General features: G+C 36.3%; 2 protein-coding genes across 25 annotated transcripts in view; one reads left to right on the top strand and one right to left on the bottom strand.

The window, feature by feature from the left end:
- cobll1a (cordon-bleu WH2 repeat protein-like 1a) overlaps positions 1–17,387 on the bottom strand; it is a 38,441-nt gene extending 21,054 nt beyond the window's left edge. For 12 of the 24 annotated variants that reach the window (XR_012407659.1, XR_012407663.1, XR_012407662.1 and 9 more), the window contains exons 1-5: positions 17,279–17,387; positions 13,916–14,005; positions 12,586–12,707; positions 9,143–9,344; positions 8,369–8,594 (exon numbers count right to left, since the gene is read on the bottom strand). Coding sequence is in view for 12 of the 24 variants with exons in the window: in XM_073953698.1 (XP_073809799.1) it covers positions 8,369–8,594; positions 9,143–9,344; positions 12,586–12,677 (520 nt within the window). In the remaining 12 variants the exon portion in view is untranslated. Of the gene's footprint in view, positions 1–8,368; positions 8,595–9,142; positions 9,345–12,585; positions 12,708–13,915; positions 14,009–17,278 lie in introns of all 24 variants that reach the window. The other 12 variants (XR_012407660.1, XR_012407661.1, XR_012407664.1 and 9 more) reach the window with 1 other exon arrangement.
- Positions 1–20,385, top strand: part of gpr155b (G protein-coupled receptor 155b) — a 698,693-nt gene that overhangs the window by 429,781 nt on the left and 248,527 nt on the right. The gene's annotated exons all lie outside the window — the stretch shown is intronic.

Raw genomic sequence — 20,385 nt, 5'->3', positions numbered from 1 at the left:
AAATATTTAAAAAAGAAAAAAATTCAAAGGGGGGCTAATAATTCTGACTTCAACTGTATGTCATATTATATAATATAATATATGTCATTCTGCTAAAGCAGATTTGGCTCACACATTAAATACTCTCTTACAGAATCCACTAAACGTTTTTATACAGTATGGAATCCAATGATCTCATATTTTGAAAAAGGCATATTACTTCCTCCAAACTAAAACTAATAGGGAAATTAAAAGGTCTATGCTTAATAGAACAATGCAATCAAACTCAAAAGGCTAACATTAAAGAGCCCATATTATACATGAAATAGGGTCATATCCTGGTTGTAAGGGTCTCCAACAACAGTCTAATATGCATGCAAGGTCAAAAAACACTTTCATGGTCTTATAATCTGCATTTATTTTTAGCTAATTATCCCAGCGACTCCTGTATGAATCGTTCAGTGATTCATTTGTTCCCAAACCCCTCCTTAGCGCGGAGCTAATCTGCGCTGATTGGACCGATGACAGTCTGTCGCGATTGGTCGACTGCCTTCAGTCAGAGAGGGAAATGGCCAATAGCTAATCAGCAATTTAAAAAGTAATCACAGTTCATACACGCTACATAGTGTAGACGTGGATTTTAGCTGCCACACTATGGCGAGTGTACTCGCCATACCACACACACACAAAAACACACACACACCTCCGGATACCAACGCTCCCGCCCGCACCCGCCAGGTTTTAGCCTGAGAACCCGCTCCGTTTTCTGCCCGCCGCGCCCGGTCCCGCTAGAGCGGAGAACACAACCAAAAATCACCCAGTATACAGTCCAGACAGCCAAGCTGTCTGTATACACACAGACAAAGCACACAACGCTCGTTCGTTCGATCGCGCTCTCTTTCTCTCTCTCTCTCTCTCTCTCTCTCATACGCGCGCGTGCGCACACACACAAGCACCACGCAGACTCTCTCTTTCTAATTCGCATAGCAATATCCGTGATATTGCTAGACAGCCCGCTCCCGTCCCAAATTAAACCCGTTACCGACCGCTCCCGCGATTTATTCGGAAATTTATTCCCGCGGCTGTCCCCGCGCCAGATTTCTGCGGCGCGGGAATAAATTTCCGAATAAATCGCGGGAGCAGAACTCTAGCACGGAGCTCCATAAACAAACAGCACGCGTCGCGTTTTTAACGTGACTTTGCACGCGATAAGATAAAATATCCAGTTAACCTGATACAGTACACGCGGTTACAAGTAACAAATCACAACTAAATACATTTGCAAGCTAGAGTAAACGAGGCAACAACTTTAACCGCACGTACTTACACTTGAGAAATGGAAGAAACCCATCCTGACATGTCCAGCAGTAAGTTACTCTTTACTGATCCTTCCTTTAACAAACTCAGATGAAGTATTCTTTGTAGCATGTAGCTTCCAGAAGTTTCCAACTGCTTGGTTATAATGCTGATGTTTCATCTTTGGGTAGAGACTCAATATAATGTCCATCTGCAGTGTTACTTCAATCGACCGGCATGTTTGTGTGCGTGTGTTTGTGGGTGTGCGTGTGTTTGTGGGTGTGCGTGTGTGTCTGGGTTTCTGCGTCAGAGGGCGGGGCCTCAGGTTTGAAATCTCCCGGGTTTGCGCGTGCATGTGAATAACTTGGTTTCGTTCGTACGTCATGGCGAAACACCTAATGAGTCGGTATCAAGGCGACTCGTTTGAAGCACTATGAGTCGACTCTTTTATAGATGAATCAACCGTTTTAAACACTGTATTCTTACAGATTTAAGCCTTAGCTGGATACTTCACTTCACTTAGAGCTGTGTTACACACTACATGGAGGGGAATTTTCAAAAACCCATAATATGGGCTCTTTAATGTTAAATACGTCCTCATTGTACTATCAAAACTCTGTGACTATATAAATATTTAATGCATCTAATTATTTATTTTGTTCATTACTATTATAATTATTAATTAATAAATTTTTTGAGGGGAGGAGGTTGTTCATGGGAAAAAAGTAACAAAAAAGTGGAGTCTTGTTAAATCTTTGTATGTATTATTTCATCTTGTTATTTCTTCAATTAAAAAAACTATAAATAATAATAATAATATATATTTATTATGAAGAAAATACATTTGAAACTTTGTTTATGTATATATTGTGATATATATTAAGTGATTAAAATTTAAGCATGCTGATTGGTTGATGTGCAAGTATATGTATATATATTAGGGATGTAACGGTATTGTAAATACCGTCATACCGCAATATTAATTTTTTTCGATATTACCGAAGTCGCATGACTCGGTAAAACTATAGGTCTTCTGAGAAAATTTGCTCAGGCGAATGAAGCGAACGGGAGGTAGCGAAAACTACAATTCCCATCAGCCCAGGGGTGGCCATCATCCCTTGCGGTCTGTTGTCGCTACAGATACAGTAATGCGGAAATGGAGTGTGCTGCTAGAAGCGGGCATCAAAAAGAGCTGGAAATGATTGAACCTGAAGCGGGTGTTGTTGTCGCACGCGTACTGAATAGCCGTGTTGTCGCACACGTTCTGATCAGCTGTGTTGTGGAGCGCGTACTGAATAGCTGTGTTGTTGCGGCGTTCTGGTCAGCTGTGTTGTCGCGCGCGTACTGTAAAGCGGGGAGGGGGGGGGGGGGTTGAGCGCGCATACTCAAGAGCGGTGTCGTCGCGCGCCTAATGAAGGACGGGACGGAGGGTGTGACACAGCACACTGTTCAGATTGATACAGACATGAGACCTCTCTCACTCATGGTTTGTCCTCTCAAGTGGGGGAAAGACAATGCACAACGTTACCCACTGCTGTCAACCTGGGCCAAGTCATATCTCTATGTCACAGAAACCTCAGTCCCAAATGAGAGGGGTTCTTTTTTGTTGCAGAGGACATTTTAAATGCCCAGAGATACCAGCTTTTACCAGACTATAGTTATATGATAATTTTCCTTTAAACCCATCTCTATCTAAGTGAGTGAGTGATTAAATGTTGAATGTGATGAGTTTTCAACAATACATGAAATTTGAAACTAAATAAATAAATAAATAAATTGAAACTTTATTTTTTTACATGGTTTAATATTTTTTTGTTATTAAAATTGAAGTTCCTGTTTCAAAGCTTACATATAGATGGCTAATTTGTATGTCATTGACACTTTTGGCACTTTTTTGGAGTATTTTCATAAGTTTTGTTTTTTCCTGTAAATGATTCAATAAATACCGTACCGTGACATTCATACCGAGGTATTACCGTACCGTGAAATTCTGATACCGTTACATCCCTAATATATATATATATTTATTTTTTTTATTATTATTTTTGTGTGTTTGTAGGAGATATATTTATGTTGATATACAATAAGTATATTTTAGCAAATATATTTTTGGCAATTTTTTGTATGTTTTTTTAATATTTTTTAAGTATATATACAATATATACATATACAATATATACAATGCAGATATTTTTAAATATAAATTTCTTTTTACTGTAATTTACATGAAACATTTTCAGAGTTAACATACTCTCAGGTCAATGTCTTAATTATTAAATGAAATTAAAATAATAAAACATACTATTTGACACCTAAAAATCCAACAAACTGATTTTTTTTTTTACAAATACAGGTAACAAACAAACAAACCCAACATTCATCCATCCAATCTATCTATCTGCATAAAACAAGTAAGGCTATGCTGTGTGCATTAAGCCCCTATATGGAGGTGTTTGGCCATTTTATGCAAATGACTAACCTCAAGCACTTGGTTACTCATTTAGAATAAGCCAAATTCATTAACATAATAATGAGGCTAATAACAAACACATGTGCATATTCATATGTTTCTCCAGTGCATATAAATATGAAAACTCCAAGGGATAAGCAAATGACATCCATTACAGTACAGTATGTGCACTAAATAAGTCAAACATTTTACAAATAGCAGAACAGTAAAAAATGCAGACTATTACAGCATGCCATATTTTGAAGAGTCTTAGAATGCGCAGGACGGTTAGGCATGTGATGTAATTTCAACTGAAAAATAACAGGAGGTCATATATCGAGAAGCCCCTCCCCCCTGAAAAAAAAAGAGCCAGTGGCATTTCAATAACTAAACCACATCTAACTTATGACATCCACGGTCTATAATAGCAATGCAGAGTCTGTCTAACTGCTTTAAAGGTTCAGGACACCCCGGAGAACTTTTTTTTATATTAACAGATGTGTGTGTGTTGAGCATCAGTTAAGACAATGTTAGCACCTGTCAGCTTTAATTGTGGGGAAAACTGGATAATTTTGAGCTTTTGTCTGCTAATTTCAGCTTCTGAGTTTAAAATGATTTTTGGGGCGGGATCAAAATCGGCGACGTAGCGCAGAACTGCAAGTGCAATGATGACGCGTCGGTTTCTCATTATTATTCATAGCGGAGTTTTCTTATCCTATGAGAAGAGGCGGCTGCTTAATTATTCATGAGACCTGCCAGACCTGCCAGTGCCCGAGCTGAGAGACATGGAAACCACGGCACAGTATTTAGCCGTTCATGAAGGCTCGTATGCGTTTGTTTCCATCATCCACGGGGTTTGTTGCATGTTTTCCCCCGCGATCTTGTCAGGGCCGATCATACAGCAAAGCTGTGTGCGTGCTGCTAGCATTTTTGTCGGGAGAGCAGCACGAGAATTAGAGAATGGCGGACGCTGTGTTTTATCAGGAGTTCGTTCACATTCAGACACATCGCCGTGCTGCTGTGTTTGCCTAAATCCTTCAGATTACCAGCAGGGTTAATGGTTAAAATAGACAGGTCAGGAGACCTGCTGCACTGAGTCTGCTGGATACGGGGATTGAGGGAGAAGTCCTCATTTATAGTGTTTACATGAACACACATCTTTATAATGATGTAAATTGTGGTTGTCTGTATATGAAATTACGAATAACAAATGTAGCAGGGCATTAAATCACTGTTCATTTCTTTGCATTTTAACTTTGTAAACTATAAACTCATGCGTCTCCTCTTTGTGTTTCATTTTGTGAGCTAACTGACAACAGCAGTTATTCGCTCCCCTTCTCCCCTGCTGGCCACGCCCACTCCTGCCCGATGCTCGCGGAGCTCCACGCCCATTAATCATGCATCTTTTGAAAAAATTCTGAAGTAGACTTTAACCGAAAGAGGGGGGTGTCATGGCCTTTTAAAACACAGCATTCTGGTTAATTCAAATTGGTCAGAGAGGTTTTGTGATTTGTTCTGACACACACATTATCTGCCCATTGCGGTCATGTTTGTTAATGGAATGTTCCACTATTTTTTGTTTTGTTGTTAAAAATGGCCTTATTTTACTACTCCTGTAAAGAAAAACAGTTGAGTTTTACCATTTTTAAATCCATTCAGCTGATCTTTGGGTCTGGTGGGAGCATTTTTAGCTTAGCAATTATTATTAAATTGGATTAGACTAATAGCATTACGCTCAAAAAATAAATAAATAAATAAAAAATCAGTTTTGACTATTATTCTAACTAATGGCGCAGTATGTGAGATTGATACCCAGTGGTTAAACTAGATATTGCAGTCCAAATTCAAAACACTTTTTCCAGACCCCCTAGTTTATCACGATGGCTGAATCCAATACAAAATCAACAAAAGTCGAAAATTTTTTGAGTTCCAGTAAAATTCTTAATTAAATGCAAAAAATAAAAAATAAAAAATTAAATAATTTCATAAAACATCCAATTCCAAACCATAAAATCAAATTTTATTGATTTCAGTGTGCAATTTATTGTTTGAGGTTGCATACGCAGCACATGTGATGTACTGGAGTGTCTCTTGAAAAATGACATCTCACCTGCGCCCTCACAATCATTACATTACATGGAAGGGGGAAATGTTTTGCAGACTGTGCAGACGCAGATAAAACGCGAGTGATTTACATGTGAACTTAATACAAAGATATGATTACGCAGGCATCCTGTGGTGCAAATTGGGCATTTTGTGCATTTGATGTGCTTTAGACTGCAAAAGAAAGTTTGATTAAACAAGTCTAAGCAATGGGACAGACTGACCAGCAAACAGCTTATAATGATGGAGGTTGATTTAAGGATGACGGCCGCTGTACGTGACCGAATTGAAGGACCTTATTTGTGCTTTACATTTATGGCTGGTATTATGTTGTGTATAAAATCATTAAATGTTTTTGTTGAACTCTTTTCCTGCAGTCATCGACAAGTTTTATGGTGATCAGTGTTTTAGGTGTATTACGGTAGGGGAATCCCTAACGCATGTCCTGAGTGAGATACGTCATATGCTCCGGGAGTGAAATCTGACAGAAAGTAGGATTGTGGATAAAAATCCACATGAGTTATACAAACCTTCCTTGGCTTAATTCTTACCGTTTCAGATCTTGTTTTGACAAGAGACCAAAATAAAAAATCTGACCCCTGCTCTGACAACTCCATGCAACAGCATGTTGCCAGATTGACGACACCAACACAAGTAAGTGTGCATGACTATCGAGCCTACCTTGACTGCACACAATGACACAACTTCATTTCAGGGTAGGGCTGTACGATACAGCAATAATACAATCTTGATAAATATTTTCCATATAGAGCAATAACGATATATATTTCGATATATAAGTTTTTAATGCTTCCAAATTTAAAAGAGTACCCCAACAATGACTGAAGCCCCAAAAATTCGAGGGTCAAAACGGCATTACATATTTTTGGCCGATTAATTTTAGGTGGCCGAAAATTCTGTACATCTCTAACATCAACACATTTTTAAATTCCCATTGTTGCACATTTCTGCTGTGATTGGCTCTTAGATCAATATAGAGTAATAAAGAGCTCATTGTTATTGACATAAATTTTATCGTTTTTTTTTTTTTTTAGATATTTTTTATTGATTTTCAGTTTTTCAAATGGGAAAGAACAACAATACAAACCCCAAACTCATACCAATCCAACAGCGAGATAGCGCTCACATTAGCCAAAAATTAACAAATATACAATTGTACATGTAGGTGTAAATACAAATACAAAGAAATAATAATAATAATAGTTATAACTATAATAACAATAAATAAAACAAAAACAAATTAAAAAATAATAATAATAAAAAAACATTTAATCAATAAATTTTACTAACATATCAAATACATACCATATATACAGCAAAATGAAATTATTTGAGATTTTCCACAAAATCAATAAAAGGTTGGCACAACTTAAAAAAATTCCCCTCCGGCCCTCTAAATAAAAACAGATTTTTTCTAAATAAAGACAAGACATAATTTATCTAATCCAAAGAGCATGAGTGGGAGGATGAGAATCCTTCCATTTTATTAAAATAGCCCTACATGCCAATAAAGTCGATAAAGCAATGATTTTACTCTTTGAAGAAGGCAACTGTATTACCTCTGAAGAAACCCAAAACAGTGCCACCTGTGGATCTGGATCTAGCTTGTGCTGAAGAATCACAGATAACGTACCAAATATTAACCTCCACAAAAGCTCTAAGTTGGGGCAAGTCCAGAACATATAAAGTGCCTTCAGCACAATTTCATCTATTGCACAAAGGACTAGTACCAGGAAACATTTGGGCTAATTTAGTCTTAGTGCTCTACTTTAGCCCTGTGCACTACTTGAATGAGGGAGTATCGGGCACACTTAACGTATTATTTAATATAATATGGTTTATCATCCCAGCCCTATTTCAGGGTTAACAAACTTTTTAACTTGACTTTCTTCCTGAAATGGGCTTGACATTTTTTTGTATTAAACCTGCTCACTGCCAGTTTACCCAATTATAAACCTTAAGTACAGCACCTTTAAAGCTTGACTCTTCTGTAGTTAATATAGATTGTGTATTAAGATCAACAAAAAATTAAAAAAAAAATGCTGTTTTCTAGGTCAATTTGGCTAGGAACTATACTCTTATTCTGGCATAATTATCAAGGAACTTTTCTTCCATACCATGGCTGCAGCAGGCACAATATTACACAGCTCCTGAAAAATCGGCTAACTTCCATGTATTTCAGTTCAGATAGATTTCAGGATCTGCACCCAGTAAATATGCTCTGAATCTTCTCACAAATGCCACAATGTTTGCATGGCATGCACCGGTGCAAGAAGCTGGTCACTTTGCGTAATACTGCATCAATGCTAATGGTCTAATATGATACAATGATCTATGCTAAGCTAAGCTAAAAAGTGCTCCCGCCAGACCAGGAGATCGGCTGAATGGATTCAAAATTGGTCAAACTCAACTGTTTATTCCCTGGGAGAGTAAAATATTGATTCTAACACTGATTTCATGGAGCTCTAATATGCAGTGTCAAGCTTTCACGCAATAGTATTTTCAACTTCCTTTACTGACCTTTTGTTTGTTTGGCGTACAGCTCTCTGATTCCATAGTCATTGAGTGATTTGGTGAGATCCAGAGGCTCCTCAGACTGATCTGTCCTCAGTAAGACGGTGGCGTCTGGGTGAAACTCACACTTCTCACACACGGCGGGCATCAGCTCAGCCAGCGGCACTGCAGGATTGACCCGAGCTACTGCCTTATGGGACTTCTTGTAGTTTATCAGAAGACGAACTGTTGCCTGGGAGTTATTAGAGTAAAATCTTTTGATGACAGGTTTAATATGACAAAACACTGACCCACTACTATATAATGTAGCATTTAAAAGAAAGTCAGAAAAGTTGTATACTTCGGGTATAATAGGCATTATGCAACAAATGAGTAGATATTTGAATAGAAAAGCTTGAAATTTGCCCAAACCTACCAAAATGAATAAATAAATCTGTGTAAAACAATGTTGTAATTACCATTTAGGGTAAAATTATAGGACAAGTTAGTAGGATTTAAAACCTAAAACCAATTTTGTTACATAAAATTGTAAATAAAATGATTTATAGTTATTTTATTTTAACTAATTACAATGGAAAGTGCACTAAAATAAATTAATATATTGATATTAACAACTATATTGAAAAAAAAAACACTAAAAAAAGTCAAAAACAACAGAATTTCTATGACTCGTTTTAAAAAGAAAATATACAAAAATAATAATTGAAACTAATTTTAACAAATACTATATTGCTTTATATTCAATATGACACTGATAATCAAGATTTTGATCGGACTTACCACAGGAATATGAGGTTTTTTCTTGTTGTCGTCACTTCCTTTAACTTGCAGGACAACCTTTTCAAATTCGAGAGAGCCGATCATGGAGTTGGGTTTGAATCTGACATGGTTTTGGTTTGTGGAAATAAGCTTGATGACATGATCTGATGGAACGAGATGATGTTGTGCACACAACGTAACCAGAACATCCATAACTGGTTTACTGCAAACAAACAAACATTTCATATTCCGTGTTTACAGATATAAAATGTCCCACATACAGTATATGCAACAGTAGTTTAAGATATTGCAAAATTTACCGCTAGCATATATTTAATTATTAATAAAATTATATGAATACAGTTAAATGATATAATACAAAGTATATTAATTTTATATTTATTTAGGGTTGGCATATACAGCGATTTATTTGGGATTATATATATATATATATATATATATATATATATATATATATATATATATATATATATATATATATATATATATATATGGAACTATGTGATGTGCACCATGAATATGGAAATCCTATATATATATATATATATATATATATATATATATATATATATATATATATATATATATATATATATATATATATATATATATATCGGATTTCCATATTCATGGTGCACATCTTAATCAGACAGAGTCAGTTCTTTCTTTCAGATTTTTATACTTTTTTTTTATTATTTCTATAAGATGCTATACAATAACATATTTGTATGTTGATTAGATTAGTTCCAGTTTTGGCTTTGGTACTGACTAATCTAACCAAATAAAACTTAATTAAGTACACCCCTATGAATATGATATAGGGAAAATATATTAAATAAAATGTTTATAAATAAAAGTAATAAAAACAATAAATAAATTAAATTAGTTGAATTTGTGCAGTTTGTAATTTTGTCCTCATTTAAATGTATTATCTTTATATTTGATTATCATATATAAATACATACAATACATAATGTATTATCTATCTGCTTGTTAAGTGTGACGTCACGCGGAGTGGCTTCCGGGTCCAAGCGCTCTATTCAACTGAATGGGGAGACTCATGAAATGGTAATAATTAAACGTTTACAAAGCGATTTAATACTTTCGAAAATCACAATCTCAATAGTTATGTCCATGCCTAATATCCGATGGCCAGAAAGTGATTCATTTTTTTTTTATAAAATGTAAAAATTTTGGTATTTGTTATGCAGCAAGCCTGATTTGTCAACTCAAATGAGTGGCGGCTTGGACTCAGGAACAGTATTACATACGTCACCAACACGTCATCACTTAACAAGCGGATTATGTATGTATGGATGTTTCACAGTACTGGGTTGCAGCTGGAAGGGCATCTGCTGTGTAAAAACATATGCTGGATAAGTTGGCGATTCATTCCGCTGTGACAACCCCAGATTAATAAAGGGACTAAGCCGAAAAGAAAATGAATGAAATTGGCGGTTCATTCTACTGTGGCGACCCCTGACGAACAAGGGAACTAAGCCGAAGGAAAATTAATAAATGCATGTTGCCATGGTATCAGAGCTTTATTGATCATGGATTTTTTTTAGTCAACTCAACAGTTACATTTTCTAACTTACAGTAAATGAGCTTTTCTGAAACCAAACATTCTGAAGAACTGATTTAGATTTTAGGTTTAAAAGGATCTGGTTGCAGACCGACTTGCATATGCACTCTCAGCCACATACTGTACACTTTTAACATTTACACGTACACCAAGATATAACCAACTGCAGACCCAAACCATATACAGTTGAAAGCAGAAGTTTACATACACTCTAAAAAAAAACATAACCATTTAAAAAAAATGTCTGATGGTAAATCATACTAAACGTTTACTATTTTAGGTTCGTTAGGATTACCTAAATGATTTACATTTGCTTAATGCCAGAATAATGAGAGAATTTACTTTACTTTCAAACTGTATAACTTCGATCAAATGTTTTTGGTATCCTTCCACAAGCTTCTCGTGATAGTTTGCAGGAATTTTGGCCCATTCCTCCTGACAGAATTGGTGTAATTGAGTCAGATTTATTGGCTGTCTCGCTTGTGCAAGCTTTTTCAACTCTGCCCACAAATTTTCAATAGGACTGATATCAGGGCTTTGTGAGGACCACTCCAAAACATTCACTCTGTTGTCCTTGAAGCACATTTTAACTAATTCGGCAGTATGCTTAGGGCCATGGTCTGTTTGGAAGACCCATTTGTGGCCAGGTTTTAATTTCCTGGCTGATGTCTTGAGATGTTGCTTTAGTATTTCTACATAATGTTCTTTCTTCATGATGCCATCTATGCTGTGAAGTGGACCAGTCCCTCCTGCAAAACAGCCCCACAACATGATGCTGCCGCCCCCATACTTCACAGTTGGGATGGTGTTCCTAGGCTTGTAAGCTTTTCCCTTTGTCCTCCAAATGTAACACTTGTCATTATGGCCAAACAGTTCAATCTTAGTTCCATCAGACCCCAGGACATGTCTCCAACAATTATTCTTTTTCTCAGTGTAATTTAGCAAATTGTAATCTGGCTTTTTAGTTGATTCTGGCTTTCCTTAAATACTATTCTACAGTTGTGCCTCCAATTAACTCAAATGTTGTCAATTAGCCAATCAGAAACTTCCAACTGCTATCGGCTGCACAATATATCAAAAAATGATCAATTTATATGCATTTGTGTGCTGCAAGCAATCGTTATCTAAATCTGGCCAATCAGATGGGACTTTACCATCTTTAACCCTGCCTCTCCAGTAGGTGCTTTTAGCTGAACCTAAAGCTGAAAATAAATACTAATGCCGAAAGACAACAGCCATTAAAAGTCAGATTTTCCACCAAGGTTCAGTCATTCATGATGTTTTAAAGTCTAAATGCTTTATTTTATTTTATTAAAATTTTTTATTTAATTACCTCTAAAATCAAAAACAAAAAATACATGTTGATTTTAGTATGATCTTTACATTTATATATATTTTAAATTGCTGATAAAACAGCATTTTTTAAAGTTATTTATATCGTAAGAAATAATGTTATCGCAACACTCAACAACACAATCGCATATTTTCGCAGTGTCATGCAGGGCTAGTTATGATGAGATATTTAGTTCATGTTTGTTAAACCTATTTTGTTTTATCAAGGTCTACACCTACCCCAACCCTAAACCACCCCTTGCCGTAGTAAAAAAAACGGTATTTATTGATGTACAGTGTCACAAAACTGATGCTATTAATGTGCACCACCTCAGTAGCCATAGCTGTAACACTTTTAAGTACCTCCCACCTGAAAGCCTGGATCTAGTGTCCTGAAACGTGTGGGTCTACAGCTGTATATTATTGGTTACACCACCCCTAATCCCTCCCCTCACGGTGACATCACTTGAGAGTGCCAGTGCAAGTCTTTAGCCAGACTAATGACTCAGAATAGACTCTGGCTTACCTGCCATGCACCGTGGCTGTGGTCTCCTGTCCTCCCGGAATTAGTACGGTCAGGGTGATGTCCTGGGACAGCAGATCTTCTTGCGCATCCATTGCTCTGTGGTGAAGGTGGTACAAATGACACTGTAGAGGAAAATTAAAAACAGTTTCAAATTATTTAATCCACAGATCCCAATACTTGAATTTGATTGAATTTGTTACAATTTAGGCTTTCTAGGACCCCATGCTTACGTAAATGATCCAGATATGAGAAAACAGATAGAAGCACTCACACACCTGTATATGTAGTAGAAATTGTCTTTTATAAAAATTATACAGAACCTCCACTGTCAACCATTGAGAATCACACATTAAAGCACTTGAACAGCAGGGGTAACCTATCCTCATTTTATAATTTACTTCTTGAGGGGTCAAAAGAAAATTCTCTATCTTACCTACAGTATCTGCATGGGAAAATGATATCCAGGAAAATATTTCAAAGGAAGAATGGGAAGAATCATGTGTGTTTGCCCAAACCCATAGTTTAAACACTAGATGTAGAATACTGCAGTATAAATGGCTTTTTAGAACATACATTACCCCAGTAAAGCTAAATAAACTTAATTCAAATATTTCTGACTGGTGTACAAAATGCAGAGAAGAAATAGGTACACTCTATCATTGTGTGTGGAAACGTAAAGAGTTGTAGAAATTCTGGAAGGAGACTTTGTTTGATTAGTCAATTAACAGAGTAAAATGTTCCTCTCGACCCCAAACTGTGTTTATTTCATATATACCCAAGTACTCTGGTTGTGAATACAAAGAAGCGCAAACTAATTGATTTTAGTTTGCTGCAGGCCAAGCGTGTTATTGCATTAAAATGGAAAGAGGCTCAAAGGCCCTCTTCTAATCAATGGATTAAGGAAATGTCCAGTAATCTTGCTCTGAAAAAACTAACGTACATTATCAAAGGGAAGTTAAAAGACTTTTATTGCATTTGCAACCCCTTTCTACACTTTTGCAACCAAGTGGACCTGACAGCAGAATAGAACTTAAATAAAACATCAAGGTCAAACAGTGAACTACTTTTGATGTTGTATGCAAATATTATACTCTATAATAACTCTTTATATTTTTATTTATTTATAATTTTTATATTTACTTATTTATTTTTTATTATTTATTACTGTTGTAATTTTTTTTAATTTTGCATGTTATTCTGGAGTTGTTTTGTTGTAATGTGTTGTTCAGATGTTTAAATGTCTTATTTTAATGCTGTGACCCCCCCCCCCCCCCCTCCAAAAAAAAAAAAAAAAAAAAGAAATTGTCTTTTATGAAAACACATCACTAACCTGAGTGAAAAGGCTCTGTGTTTCAGCTTGGGCTGTACAGGGTTTGTTTCCAGAGACGTTCCATCAGCTGTGAATGATCAGCTATCGTCCCTGCTAGACACAAAATCATATTTCACTGTAGATGCTTTATGTACAGTGCTCAGCATAATTGAGTACACCCCACTTGGAAAATTAATATTTTTATCCATTTCTCAGTGAACACGGGTAATATTTAGGTGCATTTGAACAAAACAGATTTACTAAACAGATATATTTATTAAAACAATATTTTAGTCACAGAACATCTTTAGAAATGGAAAGATAATACAACTAAATTCAAGCAAAATATTGCAAAGAAAATTACAAACTACAACATTTCAGCAAAACTGTATATTTCTTTTGTTTCTCTTGATTTTTGCTATTATTGAAAATTTTATTTAAAATATTTCTGTAACATATTAATTTGGGCGACTAATTTTTAATTAAGTTGTTTAAAATAAAGTTATTTTATTAGATAAACTCCAGTTTTGGCTTCAGTACTGACTAAACTAATATATCTACTCAAATATAATAGTGTAAAGCGTCCTAAAGACATTTTTCTTCATTTAAATGAGAGATTTGTGGGGGGTGTACTCATATGCTAAGCACTGTAGTATAGGCATTAATTAATTAATTAAATTACAGTCTTTGTAGAAATATTAACAACTGATAATTAAGGCTAGATACTTTTCATATTAATGTTTAACATGAATGCCGCCAAACCCCGCTACAAACTATATATAGTCTATATAAATGATGAACTTTAGTTATATCAAATAAAGATTCAGCTGTGTTCGGTTTCTCTCACATACTGAAACACAGCAGATGAATAAACCTCTAAATGTTTTTTATAGACTGCTCAAAAGTTTGATTTTTAACAAAGGAGTTAATACTTTTATTCATCAAGGATGCAGTAAATTGATCAAAAGTGAGAGTAAAGACTTGCATTGTGAGAATTTATTTTCAACCAATAACTGTTTCCAAAAGTAATGAATCAAGTTTATCTGTTTTATAACGAGTCAAGTTTAACTTGAAGCTGAAAACTAATTTATAAAATTATATTATAATATACATTTTTAACACTAATGTCTTTTCACATACATAATGTTAGTAAAAATGTTTTTACTGTATTATGTAACAGTTAAATGCACATGGGACTTTTTTTGAAAATCTTCAGCAGAATGTAGTACATTTGACATACATTAAGAAAAATGCATGAGCAAACAAACAGAGTTAAACATGAATTTGTGTGGCAGAATTAAATTATCTTTTTATCATTTAGAAATGTATTTTAAAAACATAAATGCCCCATTAAGACTTTATCAAACTGTCACATTATTTTGTGTTGATTAAAAACAAAACTATTAATTTTTTACAAAAAGGAAGAGGGAAAATTACCCATTAAATATGGTTCTACAAACCAACATTTGCCTTTACTCCAGGTTCCTCTGACCCTTGCTAAAATGTGCAATCCAGTTAAGCAGTCTAAGCTATTAGCATAATTACTTAGTCGTTATATTAAGAGAATTGTGTCCTCAGTTTTGTGTTGAGGTCCAGTTTTACGTTGTTTTAAGAACAAACAATTGTTTATTGAGGTAAAGTTGGTTTTATGCAGTGGTTTATTCGGGGCCATACACACGTATACTCTGTATGCCTACTTTTGTTCACAGGCTGTTTGGGTATTACAACTTCTGAGGATCAATAATTAAGTATACCCTCAGTATACTCACTTGTTTTGCTGATTAGGCTTCCCTAATTTAAATGTATTTGCGTTCTCTTGTATACTGTATACCCGATGTTTTTTTAACTCGCACCTTAATTTGTTGCAATTTTTGCAGTTTTGTTTAAATTCTGCCATTCCCCACCCCCTGACGACCGCAGCAGCTGTGAAAAAAAATTCAGAAGAGTTTTTCGAAGACGATGACAAGTCATCTGAATGATTTCTCGTTGAAACATTCAGGTACAATTATGAAGCAGCATTGGCATCGCTTTAGCCCCCTTAAAACTTTTGCGATTACCTCATGAAATGTACAATAAATTATTTTCCTCAGTCCCCTTTAAAGCCAATCTCCGGGTCTGCTGGGGGCACTATCAGCCAAGCATAAATCATTGAACAGGATTAGTTTATTAGCATCAAGCTTTAAAATAAACAAATTTGTTGAAATGTTTTTTTTCATTTTTTAATGGATAGTTCACCCAAAAAAATTAATTTACACATTTACTCAACCTTTACATGTTACAAACCAGTTTGTCTATTTTTATTCTGTTAAAGAAATTCTGTGGAAGTCAACAGTTTCAGGTAACTCATGTTGAATAAATTGCTAATGAATCAAAGAAACATTGACTTTGGTCGTTTCTTTGCCCACTTTTAAAATGTATGTTGGGTGGGTAATAGTACACCACCTTTTTTTAGGACTACACCACTGGTTTTATATACACACACATTCAGATTTTCTTCGTAATATTTTATTTTCAGTAACGTATTCTTTCCAAAATTATAATATAGGAAAATCATGTTTGCAAATATATATATATATATATATATATATATATATATATATATATATATATATATATATATATATATATATATATGTGTGTGTGTGTGTGTGTGTTCAGTCAATAGTGCTAAAGTTGTTTTGAAGATATGCATGGTATTTCTGACTAAATATTCAAAGTAGCATAGAAAAACAATATAGGGGCCGTGTCACAAGTTGTCACTGAACCACTGCGTGCATATAAAACCCTCAATCTAATGTTCTACCATTTGGCCATATACCAAAAAAATGATGTTCAAATCGCGGCTGATGATAAATTCTTAGATACTTAAAATAGAGTTTGATTAATAAACCCAGCTGTGCTGAATGTGAAGAAAATATAAAAATAATGTATATAGCCAACGCCCATGGGTGTGTTTGGAGCACGTTTGCTGGAGCGTCTCGTTTGTTATATCTGGGTGCGAGCGTTACTTCACGCCTCCCTGCCGCTGATCAGCAGTGCAAAGCGGACATAATCAACTGTGTGTATTTCCCACGAGAACGAGCTCGACAAATGCTTGATAACGCCAAACTTACGCGCACCTGGTGCACTTCACCACGACCAGTCCCTCAGAAAAACGCATTCTGTAACGCAGAGATCTTAATAACTCAACACTTGAAAAGTTTACAGTTATTTTTAAGACCCGTCGCGCACTCATTACAACATCAGAGGGTTTGTTATAACATTACAGCAGGATTAAGTTAAGTAGGCTGCTATCAGTAGCTCACCAATGCGCACGCAAGCTTTAATTCAGAGAACAATTACACAATCTGTAGCACCTGTGAATGTTATACTAAACATCCTTACCTTGAGAGTCTTCAACCAGCGCTTTCCTTAAACACCGCCGGCAGATTATAAATGACAGAAAGACTAAAGGGGTACAGAAACCGAGTGGATGCAAACTAAAGCCAAGCTCGGGTAATCCTCTGGTGTTGTCAGTACCTTATGGACGAGCCCAGTGACATCAACAAATCTGTTTCCTGTGCGCGAGCGCGCGCTTGAGAGAGAGAAAGAGAGAGTGACAGCATTTCTGTTTTAAGGTTAGTGTGTTGGTTGGCGAACTGATTTGGGTTAATGTAACAAAATACTCCTTGTTGAGAAGCGATTTTCTTAATTAAGTTTGCTTTTAATGAGATGGTTTACCGAAATGACAACTTTTCCATCCTTTAGGCAGCCTAGACAACATACAAATGTTGACCACTTTAGGCAGTTATGCGGCACTTGTGGTCTTCTTTCGGCCCAGACAAAATAAACGTGAGCCTGAAGTGGCCCACCTGTACAATGACAAAAGGAGCCCAAAGATTCCAATTCATATATGGGTCATTTAAGGCAAAGTTTTGCACCTTTGGCACAATGTAGTCTGAATGTGAATTTAATGTGGCCCATGTGGAAAATTTTAAATTTGATGGTTAAATTTGATGATTAAAAAATGATGGGCCACAGTTGACCAAAACGTGGCATTGTCATTTAAGGGTATTCTGGGTCTAAACTCAAAGTGGCTCACATGTGTAGGTGCAAATGTGGCCTAATTATTATAAAACAAGTGTTCTGGCAAATGTGGCTGTGAGCCTAAAGTGGCCCAGATGTGATATGACAAATGTGGCCCAGTTTTCTTAAGACATATGTGAGCCACTTTTGGCAAATATTCGGCACAGTAAGCTCTAGCTAATGTGGCTTTGAGCCTAAAGTGGCCCAGGGAAAATAGTGCAAATGCGGTCCAGTTATCTAATGCTGGCCAGTTTAGGCAGTTATGTGGCACTTGTGGTCTTCTTTCGGCCCAGACAAAATGAAAACAAGCCTGAAGTGGCCCACCTGTACAATGACAATGGCATAGTCATTTAAGGGTAATCTGGGTCTAAACCAAAAGTGGCTCACATGTGTAGGTGCAAATGTAGCCAAGTTAATATAAAACAAATGTGGGCCACTATTTGGCACAGTAAGCTCTGGCTGATGTGGCTGTGAGCCTAAAGTAGCCCAGATGTGATATGACAGATATGGCCCAGTTATCTTAAGACTTATGTGAGCCACTTTAGGCAGTTATGCGGCAATTGTGGTCTTCTTTTGGCCCAGACAAAATAAACGTGACCCTGAAGTGGCCCACCTGTACAATGACAAAAGGGGGCAAAAGATGCCAATTCATATATGGACCATTTAAGGCAAAGATTTGGCACTTATGGCAAAATGTAATCTTAATGCGAATCTAAAGTGGCCCATTGAGAATGTGGTAAAATTGGCCTAAATGATAGAAGACAAATGTGGGCCACAGTTGGCAAAAAATGTGGCACAGTCATTTCAGGGTAATCAGGGTCTAAACCGAAAGTGGCTCACGTGTAGGAGCAAATGTAGCCCAGTTTTAATAAAACAAATGTGGGCCACTTTTGGCAACTATTTGGCACAGTAAGCTCTGGCTAATGTGGCTGTGAGCCTAAAATGGCCCAGGTATGATATAACAAATGTGGCCCAGTTACCGTAAGACATATGTGAGCCACTTTTGGCTAATATTTGGCACAGTAAGCTCTGGCTAATGTGGCTGTGAGCCTAAAGTGGCCCAGAGAAAATAGGGCAAATGCGGCCCAGTTGTCTAATGTGGGCCACTTTAGGCAGTTATGTGGTACTTGTGGTCTTCTTTCGGCCCAGACAAAATGAATGTGAGCCTGAAGTGGCCCACCTGTACAATGACAAAATGGGGCCAAAGATTTCAATTCATATATGGGTCATTTAAGGCAAATATTTGACACTTAATGCAAAATGAATGGTAAATTACATTTTGCATTAAGTGTCAGATCTTTGCCTTAAATGGCCCATATATGAATAGTCTAGACTAGCCAATATATGACTTGACTATGGCATAGTCATTTAAGGGTAATCTGGGTTTAAACCAAAAGTTGCTCACATGTGTAGGTGCAAATGTAGCTCAGTTATTATAAAACAAATGTGGGCCACTTTTGGCAACTATTTGGCACAGTAAACTCTTGCTAATGTGCCTGTGAGCCTAAAGTGGCCCAGAGAAAATACAGCAGATGTGGTCCAGTTATCTTAAAACATACTGTATGTGGACCACATATTCGGCCCAGTAAACTCTGGCTATGTGGGTCAGATGTAAGTTTCTGGTGTCGGCCATATGTGGGCAAAAATAAAAGCAAACTGTGGCCCAGAATAGGATCAGTTCTGGTTCCTTTGGTTAAATTCTGGCTGATATGTGGTATTCATTTATTCATTCATTTTCTTATCGGCTTAGTCCCTTTTTTAATTCGGGGTCGCCACAATAGAATGAACCACCAACTTATCCAGCAAGTTTTTACACAGCGGATTGATATGTGGTATTGCTATGGTTTAATTGTGGCCCAGATCTGGCAAACAGGAGCGTACCACCCAAGTGACATCATTTCATGCAGTATGTGGGTGGCCTGTAAGTGTTGGTGTGGGCTGGATTTGAGCCACGTGAATGTTGCTATCTGGGAACTCATCCTCATTTTTCAAAACTTCACTGTAAGACATGCAGGGCTCTACACAATTTTTGTTGTCCCAACACAAATCGATCAAGTTAACGTAACAAAAGTAAGTAGATTGAACATGAATCAATTAAGTTGTCCCTAAAAAAAAAACAAATATCATGTTGTTTCAGCTCATGTTAAATAAGTAGTTTGAACAAACAGCAAACATCATTTTTTAGAATGTGTCTTAATAGTTTGAGGAAAGCCGTGAAAGACAGGCATGAATGGGTTGAGCTGGTGTTGACATGTACTAAAGCTAAAGTGCACTAGCCGTCTCTGAGAACTTCTGGTGGCTAATCACATGAGAGATGAGTAATCAGCTTACTGCGGTTGTCTGATGTCTCAGAGAGTGTAAAGTCTCAGCTGATTCATTTCACTAAGTACTGTGGAGCAACAAAGAAGTGCAGTCATTTAGCACTG

The sequence above is a fragment of the Danio rerio genome, chromosome 6 (genome assembly GCF_049306965.1).
Source record: "Danio rerio strain Tuebingen ecotype United States chromosome 6, GRCz12tu, whole genome shotgun sequence".
NCBI classification, from domain to species: domain Eukaryota; kingdom Metazoa; phylum Chordata; class Actinopteri; order Cypriniformes; family Danionidae; genus Danio; species Danio rerio.
The sequence above is the reverse complement of the archived record's forward strand: the minus strand, read 5'-3'. Positions and strand labels throughout refer to the sequence as shown.